This window comes from Anneissia japonica, unplaced genomic scaffold, assembly GCF_011630105.1.
Source record: "Anneissia japonica isolate Jap-2015-1 unplaced genomic scaffold, ASM1163010v1 scaffold89171_len30819_cov107, whole genome shotgun sequence".
NCBI lineage: Eukaryota > Metazoa > Echinodermata > Crinoidea > Comatulida > Comatulidae > Anneissia > Anneissia japonica.
In genome coordinates, this window is record NW_022687392.1 from 7,961 (window position 1) to 20,335 (window position 12,375).

Genomic DNA, 12,375 nt, shown 5'->3' on the forward strand with positions numbered 1-12,375 from the left:
ACACCGAGGTGACGTCAGACCAGACTGGAAATAACATCACCAGTCTACTTGAAAAAGCGAACGGATCGTTCGCGAAACGTAGTGTGAGTACTATTGGTTTTTATTTTGCTGGATCAACACTAATGAAAAATTTCATACAAAATATTATTACTATTATTATTTATTATTATTATCATCATTATTATTAGGTTAACTAAGTTTTAGTTCAGACACATTCATTTGTATTTTTGCTTATATAATACATTAGTCGGGTCAGGACTGCGTAGTTAGTATAGAATTATCAGATGCTCTATCAATGTTTGGGGTACTTTATTATAGTAAACTTCCTAGGATAACAAGACAGAAACTTGTAGTGTCGCGCCTTTAATGTTGATTATATATTGTTAGTTTTGGACTAAGTTATTTAATATTCACTGCTTGACACCGAACACAATTACAAGGGTAGAAAAGGGTGTTGCGTATATTTCTTAACCTCTCATTACTATTTATCATCGTTATATCATATTTTCTACAACAGAGCATTTACAGAATGCATTAAGTATATTTCAATTTTGGTATTTATTTTTCCTTTTAAAATTATAAATTTTAGGGATTTTCTTAAACTTCCACAATAAAAATTAATTGTAATATCACCCCAGCTCCCCATTTTAATTTGTTGTTTGTTTATTTTGCATTGATAGAGCACGTTATGAACATGTTTATTGTTGCAAATGTGAATATGCCCTTAAGCTCTCTCACCCCTTCAAGGTACTTAGTACAGAGAGAGTTGAGAAACTGAAAAAAATTCAGTGAATTAAATTACTGAATCTTCTTAGTTTTCAAGTAGATTTACTGCCTTCAATAACAATAATAATAATAATAATAATTACTCTATATTTTTCAACATTCAATTTAGAAATTTAGGCTACAATAGTGCAGTGCCCCTCACCTTAACTACAACATTTAACGGACACATGCAGAAACAAACATTTGCCTTAATCTACCTAATTGTCAATGCAAGGGTTATCTAGAAGACGGGTGACTACACAGGAATTAAAAACAGACCCAAGCAGCCAAACACACACCTCAAAGTAATGCTATACTAACACCTCAAAATTTGGACTTTACTTATTCATTTTAAGATTAAGTTCAAGATATTTTGCTATTTTAAGATATTGTCATGGATTATTCCATGACAACTGTTTTAATTAGCAAAATTCTTGAGCACACTGGAAAAATATTTTCATCAGAGACAAGACAATTTCAAAATATGACTGTACATAAATGTGTACATTCCCATCAAATAAGTTGCCATAACTACACTTAATTTCTCCACATACAACTAAGTAACAACCAGACAGAGGCTACTGAGTTTGAGGGGAGTTGTAGTTTTCATGGAACTTTCAAATCTTCCTTTATTGACTTTATCAATCTCTACTACATTGCAAATCAATATTTAAATTAAAATAAGAATAATCCCTTACAATTGCTAATTCATATACCATAGACAACAGAGAACCATTTACAATGAATATTTAAGAAACTCAGAAGACGGAAAAAAGTTCTAGACGTAGTTGGATTATGTATCACATGTCATTGGGCGGTAGCAGTACTAATGTGCGAGCAGTACTGTGTAGTTTGAAAAATATTTCTTAGTACTGATTATAATCAACATTCTTAACCACATTGCCTCTGCCAAGACTAGTGGGTTTTAATTCTATATCAAAGCAAGGCACATTTCAATATGATAAAATTAAAATATATTTAATATCACTTTGTACTGATTATAATCAACATTCTTAATCACATTGCTTCTGCCAAGACTATTGGGTTTTAATTATATATCAAAGCAAGGCACATTTTAATATGATAAAATTAAACTATACTGATCACAAATATATTATAGTACAGTCTTATATCTTGTGATATATAATCCAACCCCTCTACTGAAGTTAAGTTCTCTCTTCAGTGTAAATTTAAACACCATTTTATAAGTATTCAAATGTCTTTAAGTTCAAGTGTCTGTCATCGATTAAGGTAGTGGAGGCGAAAGGTTGACAGGGTGTAATGGCAATGGCGGCTCTCGGATATATTTTTTGGGGGGCCCTAAGTTGTCCGACAGGGGGACTTGAGATCATCGGCTCGGCACTCTCAGACTGTGAAAGACATGTGTTGGCTTGGTGTGGGCCTATTTTTACATGTTTTATGGTCTGACTGCCCGACGAGCTCTGTACGGCGGGGGGCTTGAACTGTCTGGTGGGGGACTTAAGGCCCCCTGTCCCCTGCTGGCACCGTCACTGTGTAAGGGCCTCCCACTGGGGAAAAAGAAAATTATATGTATATTTTACACATTATACTAGATTCTAACTCTAGTAAATAAGCCTTTGAAACCCTTAAATTGTCATAGGTTCTGGTGGTTTTCCCTCCCTGGACAACATTCGAAATATTTTGAGCAACGAACGACCACGCCCATTTAGGCTACTTACGACGCTGCTCTTCCCACAACCCGCCATTGGAGCATTGGACCTTATTTCGAAAATCAACAAGTACCTCAATTGTGAGTACATCATAAAAATCCACAAAATCTTTTAAAAGACCAAGTGGAAGTAGACGAGGACAACAAGGTTTGATAATCAGTAAATTTGAACTTGAAGGTGATGTTTCACAGGTGAGGCAGCCATTAGGGGTATAACCTCCAATGAAATCCCTCACATGGTCACGATTAAAGAGTGCAAACCGCACTCGGTGAGGAAATGGTTGGTCACTGTCGTATGACTGTAGGAGAAGGGTTGCTGAAAAATAATTATTTTTTCCAATGCCATCACCATTTAGGTGAATTCTGCAACAGACACGATAACCATAGCGACTTGTAAAGAAGTATGGTGAATAGAGTGAATTATGTTTGCCACTGATGGCATCCCTTCTTTTCTGACTGACGTTTTTGATCTTCCACACTAGTACCCCACAATACGCAGCATTTTCCAGGCTTTGAATTTGAAGAAAATGCTCTGTTAATGTTACATCTTTCAAAAAATATGCTTGTTCAGCTGCTTTCAGATGCTTCTCTGTTTCCTGCGTTGATGTTTTCGGCTTAGCAATCTCATTGGTGCTATGTAATCCAGTATATTTATGACTAACATCTTCTTTTAAAATGGTGCCCTGGTTTGTATTGACTATTTTCCTTCTCGCACCATTTTTAGCCCCACCAGGATTCATGTCACTTGATTTGAAAGCATCTACTTCTACATCATCTTTTAATTTTGGGAATTCTAGTTTACCTTCCTTCCTTTTCAACTCCTGTACAACCTTCTGAGCTATTTCATCAGAATGAACACTACTACTCTTTCCACTATTTGTCATGTCCATAGACTGGTAATCTTTTAATTTTTCTTGAGCAGCCACTAGTTGTTTTTGGACAATGATGAAATCTGCCTTCATCAAATTTAGGTGTTCTTGCTGATTGTTCTTTAAGTGCCCTGGCATCTGCTCCTGTGGTGCCTAGAATGAGGGTGAAAATAGACGAATGACATATAAAATGCTTTTAATTCCCTAGGTAATTTATAGCAGATACATTTAAGAAATTATTCCATGAACATTTTTTAATTTTCACCATTTATCTTTAAAAAATTTCAGTTAGCTTTGTAATTGTATAGATGACAAAATATTTTTTGCAAAAGCTAGTAAGAGACAGAGTACAGTACTTAGTACTCAGGATGTTTCGATCTTCAACAGATATCTTTATCAACTGACTGCAAGATGAAATTGCATTTTGGTCATGATGTCATCTGTTGATGACATTGTATCTCCTTCTGGTTATAGGTTGCAACTGAACCAAAACGGAAAGAGAGACAGACCAGAGAGTCATTACACATTAGAGAGAGATAAAACAAAACATGGATCAAGTGCACATAAACTTTCTAACATGTACAGTACAATGATTTAATTACTGTACACCATCATTTGGCTGGGCCCCACACAACCTCAACAACAGATGACGCCATGACCAATATGCAATTCCATCTAGCAGTCAGTTGATAAAGTTCTCTGTTACAGATCGAAACATCCTGAGTAAGTGTTCAGTTGTTGTCAAGAGGCCAAAGGCGCTAAAGAAAATAGTGATTTTATGTTCTGGATCAATTTGTTGATTTTTTTTATAATTTAAGATCCTATACGTTCCGATCACAATAAAGAACAGCCAACAAGTGACCCACTGTCTGTTGTTTAATTAAGATCAATATTCAATCTTTTTGGTCAACACCACTAAAATTGTTGAGTGGGTCTAGGTTGGTTTGTTGATTTTTATTTCAATCTAAAAAATACAGTACAATGAAAATCATTAAACAGTTAATGAAACCTAAATCAAATGAATCAACAAGGAAATGACAGTAAAATTAACATACATTAAGAAAGGAAAAGAGCAACATCAAAACGGTAAAATGAAATTAGACAGTTCACAAACAATTCAATTCAATTCAATATAAAATTTATTCATCCACATTAATTCGAAAGTATAATATTAACCATTCAAAATAAAATAACAAAGTTGACAAGGGACAGTTGAAAAGCAGAAGGCTTGTCTAAACTGCCCCTTAACATAGACATGTACACATAAATAAATAAATAAAAAATAAATAAAATAAAATAAAATAAAGAGGAAAATATAATAAAAGTAATAATTTGGTTGAACTATCATAATTATTTTTTAAAGAGCATTTTAGTTAATTTCAATCATCCATTGGGTTTTCTTTTGAGAGTACTGTAGATAATTTGCCATTTGTACTTTACATTTTATGTCTAACCACAGAGATAGATTTTTTATTATAGTACTGTAGAATAATTTGCCTTTTGTATTTACATTTTAGTTTTGTCACAGAAATAGATTATTTCAAATCACTACTTATATTGTTCCAGACATGGGGACCATGAACTGAAAGAAAAGATTGACTTTTTGATAGTTTTACAAATGGTATATTTACTTCCATAGAGCTTCTTAATTGGTGCCCATGTGCTTGTTTGATGTTATCACAAAATATATGATACATTGGTTTAGGAAGCTGGTGATTGATATATTTGAACATAAAACAAGTTACCTGCACCTTGTTAAGATCTGATAGTTTTAAAAGGTCAAGCATGTAGAAAAGTGGCTGGGAGCTGGTCCGGTAGGATGAAGCAGTGATGATCCGGATTGCCTGTTTTTGTAACTTGAAAAGTTTGTCAAGATTTGAAGGGAAATCGTTTCCCCACACAACATTGCAGTATTGAAGATAGGGCAGTATCAATGAATTGTAAAGGTTAAATGTAAATGTTTCTAGGAAAGCATTGTCTAACTTTGGAAATTACTCCAATGGACTTTGAAATCTTATTTGCAATGTATTTTATATGGCTTTTCCAATCAATAACTAAAGGAAATGAAAGGTACAGCTTTAGACCAAAAAGCAGAAAAAATAAAGGGAACCACATCAAAAGCTACAAAATCAAACAAAACAAAAAAGTCATAAAAAAAAAATATAAAAAAAATAAGGTCATAAGCATTTGATAAAGGTTTGTTTCCAAATGGATTTTTCCTAAATCAAATATTGAACTTTAGTGTTTGGTTGTAATATTAATATTGTCTTAAAAATCATAACTTATCTATAAATTGGCACTATAATTCTAGGTTTCTCACTCCCAAGATACAGTATACTGTAAATGTTTGAATGCATCTACATATATTTTTCTTTCACTTACCAATTAGTGTATTATGATTAATATGTGCATATCAAATACTTATAACACTTACCGTGAACTCACAGCCAACCATTCGAAATTTGCAACATCTTTTACGCCGAGGGCAGTCTCCGTTCTCTGGATCTTGGTGTAACTTCATCTTTGGATGTAAAAAAATGTACTGTAATGAGATCATTATAAAACTACAAAAAAAAAAAAAAAAAAAAAAAAAAAAAAAAAAAAAAAAAAAAAAAAAATCAAAAAAAAAAATCAGTAGAAGTACAATTAAATAGAGGGATTCAGCGATGGGTGTCACATGACCTAACTCGGGTGTAGGACATAAACAGTCGATTGGGACAGCAGTGTTTTACATGGAGATTGTTATGGTGGTCGTGCCTTGTTTATTGCTGTAAAGATCATTATAATTTCCAGTAAACTATACGAAATTGATTGAAAATTAAACTAAAAATTAAACTGCCTTAATCGTTTGATAATGCTGTAAAGAATACTTACTTACTTTTGTACTAGATACAGGACTATAGTCCTCTATATCCTTTGCACGTCGATGCATGATTGCTCTTTCAATAATTTAAGAAATGTCCACATGTTCTATCAAAAGTACTTAGGTGCAAAAAACTAGATATAGAATTATCATATTTATTATTTAAGAGGTTACAAGCTTCGATCATATCACATTTTCCTATGCTCTTGAACTGTAATGTTTTTCAGGTATACCCAAGGAGGGCAACATGACCGCCTTTAATCAATTAAAGCAAGCCAAATGGCCGAGCGGTTAAGGCAGGGGCATCGTGATCATAGCCAACAATATCGGCACAGGTTCGCGGCCGGCCCGCTCCTATAGTTCTGGTGGTGGAACAAGTCTTCTAGGATAAGGACTATAAACCGTAGGCCCAGTGAACACAAATATGCTCTTGTGCACTTTAAAGAACCCAGTACATCTCTTGAGATGAGTAGGGGGTTACCTTGGTGTACTGAAGAGGAAACCCAGTATAAAGAACAAATAAATAAAAATAAAATCATCGCCGAATCCCTCCATTATATAAACATAAAAACAGTAGTTTCAGATATGTAAAAATTAAAATGACAACCGGTACAGTAATATGGAATGTATGTTCTATTGAAACAATAGAGAATGAACAAACCTCTTCTCTTGGTAATTTTGACTTCTTGCAAATTTCACAAAGAATCTCCAGCTTAGGGCATACACTATTGTGTTGCTACAAAAAAGAAAATGCTTTCCAATTTTAATTTTCCTATTAAAAATATGTCTTGGTTTAAGGTCAAATCAAGTTGATGATTAGTATAATAATTTAATAGTGGTATATGGTTTCTCAATAAAACCATAAAATCTACATACTTAAACTGAGACAACTTTTAAAAAAAAGAAAGTTGGAATAAGTTGACGTACCTTCATGGACTTGTGAACCAACTTGGCATTGCACCAGTGACACGTTATTGTACGCTCTGTACAATCACGCAAACAGTGATTCTGCAATTCCACACGTTTCATCTGTCGGCCACAGGCTGTGCATGGTACTTTAGCTAGAGGGCATATATCTTGATGATTCTTGAAATGAAGACAAATGATTATTTTGACTGTTAATGTATATTCTAGAAAGGTTGAATGAAAACATTTATCTGAGGTTGTAGAACCCCTTTTTCCAAATATTTTTTCCCACTACGGTATATTATTTATCTCTGAGAGCATACTAGCTGTGCCACTAGTAAATATTTTAATTGCATAGAAATGTCTCACTGTAATGTATTCATTCAGGTTTCCTTCGAACGGGCAGCTTGAATTTGGGCATTTCACTTTCAGCAATCGGATCTCTTTCCGTCCGGCAAAATCTGGATAAATCTGTTAAGGATACGATGATCAAAGAAAATTTTACCTGTAATTCCAAGATCCAATATTCAATTTATTGTCATATAGAAATAAAACCAGTACAGTACATGAACTTTTTTTTCCAGAGCTAAGAATACACAAAACATACATACAAATTAAATTACAAGAGAAATATTAAACTATATACTGTACAGTGCAAAAAATACTTAAATTACAGTTAAACTTAAAATATATACAGTAAAGTGAAAGAAGATCTAATTGAGTTGTACGCCTGCTGTTCACGGTAAAGAGGTAAATGAGTTCAGAAGTTAATGTTATAATGAGATGTGGTTATCTGGTATACATATGTTGGTATATGTGACATGCATATGGAGACAATGAGTTTTCTGTTCGTTTTATAAACTAGGTTGGCAAATCCTCCTGATCTATTAAAACTTTATACATTCATTTAGTGGATGAGTGCCGTCAGTAATAATAAATTCCATTATTTGAAGTACATTCTTATCACAAAAATCATTAATGAAATTTGCCAATGATTTTCCTTACTGCTTTAATGGTATTTTTATTTGATCAGTATTTTCAAAAACTTGCAGTACTTACTCTCCTTATGGGAGCTTCCTGGCTATCACAAGGACATCGTGGACAAAATTGAGGCTGAGGATCACTGTTGAGTTAAAAAATCAAATTTCATAAATAACATCCCTACATCATTATGAAAAAAGAAACCCTTAGGAAAGTTCACTATGTTTTCATTTCAACCACTTTTTACTTATTTACAAAGGTGTGTAGAAACTAAGACCTTGATAACTAAGTTAAGGCCTAACACCCTATAAACCTCATACCCTCGAAACTTCAGACCCATGGTAAAACCAAGACTCCCAACTATATAAATCAAAAACTAGATAAACAGATAAAAAAAACCTTTATTAGTATTCCTATGTTAAGAATTCCTATTACAGTAGTTTGCTGTAATAGTCACAGATTCAATTCAATTCAATTCAATTCAACTTTTATTTTCAAACACAGTGAGAACATAGTTTGAAATTCTTCTTGTTTGTTCACAGTTAAAATTTTAACTGTGAACAAACAAGAAGAATTTCAAACCATGTTCTCACTGTGTTTGAAAATAAAAGTTGAATTGAATTGAATTGAATCTGTGACTATATGTAAGTTAAAACAAGACACAAAAGATAAAATCACAGAGGAAACAGCAAAAATTTAAAAACAATAAAAGTCTGCTAAAAGGTTAAAATGGCTAAAAACATTAAAAAGGGGTTAAAATTGGTTAAACATTCTGTAAAAAATCAGCTTTGGCAAAGGCAAGCAGATTGGGGTATACAGCATAGGCCTATCTTTTCCACATATTATTAAATTGTCTCATAGCGCTTGGGAGAAATGATTTACAAATTCTATTTGTCCGCATCCTTGGATATAACATATGTCCAGTCCTGCTGAAGGCGAGGTACTGATTAAGAGGGTGATTAACATCTGATATAATTACTTCCATTTTTTTACACATTGCACTGTTAACACAAACTTCTATATTCTTACTGTTTTTAGTCCCAATAATTCTGTCAGCTGTTCTACTAATTCTTACAACTTTTTTCATGTTCTGTTTATCAAGGTTATAAAACCAGACTAGTGCACTAAAAGTTAGAATTGATAAAATGACTGATTCATAAAAGAGTACCATGATTTTATTACATACATGAAATTTCTTTAAATGTCTTAGGAAGTACAGACTCTGATTGCACTTACTGGTAATGTGCTTTGTATTCTCTTTCCAGTCAAGCTTATCATCAATAAACATACCAAGATATTTATGGTGTTTAACAATTTCAACCTTATCATATATAATAGTAAGGTCATCATGTGTCTTGTTGCCTTTTCTAAAATCAACGATAATCTCCTTTGTCTTTTTAACATTTAACTTTAAATAATTATCTTGGCACCATGTTGAAAAGCGATCGACATTCTTAAGATATACCCGAGTGTCATAATCCTTCACAAGGCCAACTAGGCAAGTGTCATCTGCATATTTAACAGTAAAAACTTGTTTATTTGTACATTTAAAATCGTTAGTATATAAAGAGAAAAGAAAAGGAGATAAAACACAGCCATGGGGAGCTCCAGTATTGCACGTACGTATATCAAAGTTAAACTTGTTAAAACAGACAAATTGCTCCCTATCCTTTAAAAAGTTGTTGATCCATAAAATATGAGATGGGTTAATACCTAAAACATTCATCTTCTCCATTAAAATATGAGGTTTAATTGTATTAAAAGCTGAGGAAAAATCTAAAAATAAAACTCTAGCATATGCATCAGCACTCTCTAGATGAACAAGAATTTTATGCAATAGGGTAGTAATGGCATCTTCTACACCTCTCTTAGGACGGTAAGCAAATTGATATGGATCTGCTTTATCATTGGTTTCATTAAGGATCTCGCATTTAACTAGTTTTTCAAAGCATTTCCTAGGCACGGCAGTAAGAGCAATAGGTCTGTAATCATTTAGCATTCTAGGGTTACTAATTTTGGCCAATGCTATTCTAACATACTCCGTTATTTTATTATCAATCCAAAGCATGCAATACAGCAAATAATAATGGTATTCTTTACAGTTTGTGTCCGATAATTCATTGGTGAGAATAATTTCAAATTCATACACTGTAAGTTCAAAAAGATCATGAAACAAACTCCTACATCATAAAAAATATTTTAAATGTGATGAGGTTTCAATATTTAAAAGAAAACAAATACAGTAATTTCATATTTAAGAAAATAAGAACATCAATAAAAATGAGTTTACCTTTTGCAATTCTTTAATCTCAGAACTTAATTCAAAATTTTACGGTATTTGTCATATAAAAACTGAATACCTGTATGTGGGCTAAATTTAAATCACGATAAAAAACATTACCTTTGTAATTTCTGGGCACAGGGACTGCAAAAGCGATGCCCACATTCATGTTGGACTACGTCTTTCAGAATTAGATTACACACACCACAGATAATGCGCTCAGTCAAATCAGACTTGTTTTTCAGAAGCTCACAAGGATAACCCATTTCTTCGTTCATGTTCTAAAAAGTGTACATAGGCCTATCAAAATCATAAATAATATAGTGCAAATGTTACATTGCAATATTTTAGGTACAGTAGTACAGTAGTGTGACAGAAATGCAAAACAAAAACCCACAGGCCCCAGAATTTGGGATACAGTAGCAGTTTCAGAGGTGGCAGGCAAAAAAACCCCTCAAAGTGTGAAACCACTAACGGCACAATGCATGGGCTCTCGGCAGTTAGTCAAAAGGTGCTTCAGGACATTTCAATAAGATATTAACCTATAGAGTCAAACTATATAATACCCAGTATTCTACTACAAAGAATAGATTCTAGCACAACTTCAGGCCAATGCCCTGGCTTCCGGAACTTGCACTTCGACACTATGGAATATTTAATACTATTATCATTCCTGAACACATTAGATGTACATATAGTATATGGAGGATGCAGTTTAAAGTTATTTTTCGTGAAGAGATAACTCTATTATAATTTTTTCTTCCAAAAATGCTGCCATACCCCAGAGGTGTACTGGTCCACAACCAACTGAAATCCATAAATGTAAACGTAATATGACTGGACCACATAAATACACTCAAGCTAAGTACAATATTACAACAATTTGTATTACCATGAGCAGCAAGGTATTGCTTGACTTTGGTATGCACACTTAAACTACTTGCTGAATAGAACCTCTTCCTGTATGTGCTGTAAAAACTTAATGTACCCTGTTACAGGATGAAAATCACCTTTATAATTCAATGTGCCATGTTATAGAATTTAAATCACCTGTAAATTTTAAAAGCAATGTAACCGCCCACAACACAATTAAAAATTCTGTTGACCAACCATTTTTCTACAATGATTTTGAAACAATATACTTTATTAAACCATAAAAAAACTCTTAAAAACTGAAAAAAACCCTACCTTTATTAGCAATGTATAATGTGTATACAGTACTAACTATTCACACACAATGCATACAGATATATTTTATACATTTGTATACATATAAAACATCATAAGATTCATTAATTTTTACAGTAGGCTTTACTATTTAATGAAAAGGTAATTTCCATTACATTCCGTGTTATTCATACAGTACAAAAAAAATCACTAGAAAAAAAAGACAAGACACATTGTTAATATCAACCAAAACTAAAATTTAATAAATCAGAATCAATAATTCAGTAATATCAGTAACAACAATAACAATACAACAATCATTTTTTAATGTTTTTATATAATGTATTTAAGAAATCCTGTAATGTAAATTGGCTTTCACTGTTGGATGGTTAAAATTAAAAAAATATAAATAAAAAATGATTTTATATTATGCATAATATTAATACACAGTATATTATTAATATTCTTTATGTTATTATTAAACATTTTCTATAAATAATTTAGGAAAATCGTGTGCTCATTTTACAGTACTTGATTTATGTTGCTTTTCATTGACTGGTGTGCTTGTGGGGGCATCTTTGAATAGCAATCAATGATAAGAATCTGTGTACAACTGGTGTAGCAAGCCACTGCTTACTAGAAAAAAAAAACAATTAAAACAACTAATTAAGCTACAGCACTACATATTAAGTTAAAAATGCACAACCAATGAAAATGTAGTACAAAACAATTCTGTTTCATCATAGGAATAAAATATTTCTGCCACCATTGTATCTATAATATTCAAGTAACTACAACATTCAACCAGCAATTAAAAACAATTTACAGTCAAAACCTATTCTTTATGCATGAG

The 12,375-nt window shown here is 32.6% G+C and overlaps 1 protein-coding gene across 1 annotated transcript in view; it reads right to left on the minus strand.

Moving 5' to 3' along the window:
• Positions 1–9: 9 nt before the first annotated feature.
• LOC117118565 (TNF receptor-associated factor 2-like) overlaps positions 10–12,375 on the minus strand; it is a 22,528-nt gene continuing 10,162 nt past the window's right edge. The window contains exons 9-15 of the mRNA XM_033263183.1: positions 10,476–10,636; positions 8,153–8,216; positions 7,463–7,564; positions 7,115–7,273; positions 6,849–6,923; positions 5,759–5,845; positions 10–3,477 (exon numbers count right to left, since the gene is read on the minus strand). Coding sequence (XP_033119074.1) covers positions 2,458–3,477; positions 5,759–5,845; positions 6,849–6,923; positions 7,115–7,273; positions 7,463–7,564; positions 8,153–8,216; positions 10,476–10,636 — 1,668 coding nt within the window. The 3' untranslated portion in view covers positions 10–2,457. The remainder of the gene's footprint in view (positions 3,478–5,758; positions 5,846–6,848; positions 6,924–7,114; positions 7,274–7,462; positions 7,565–8,152; positions 8,217–10,475; positions 10,637–12,375) is intronic.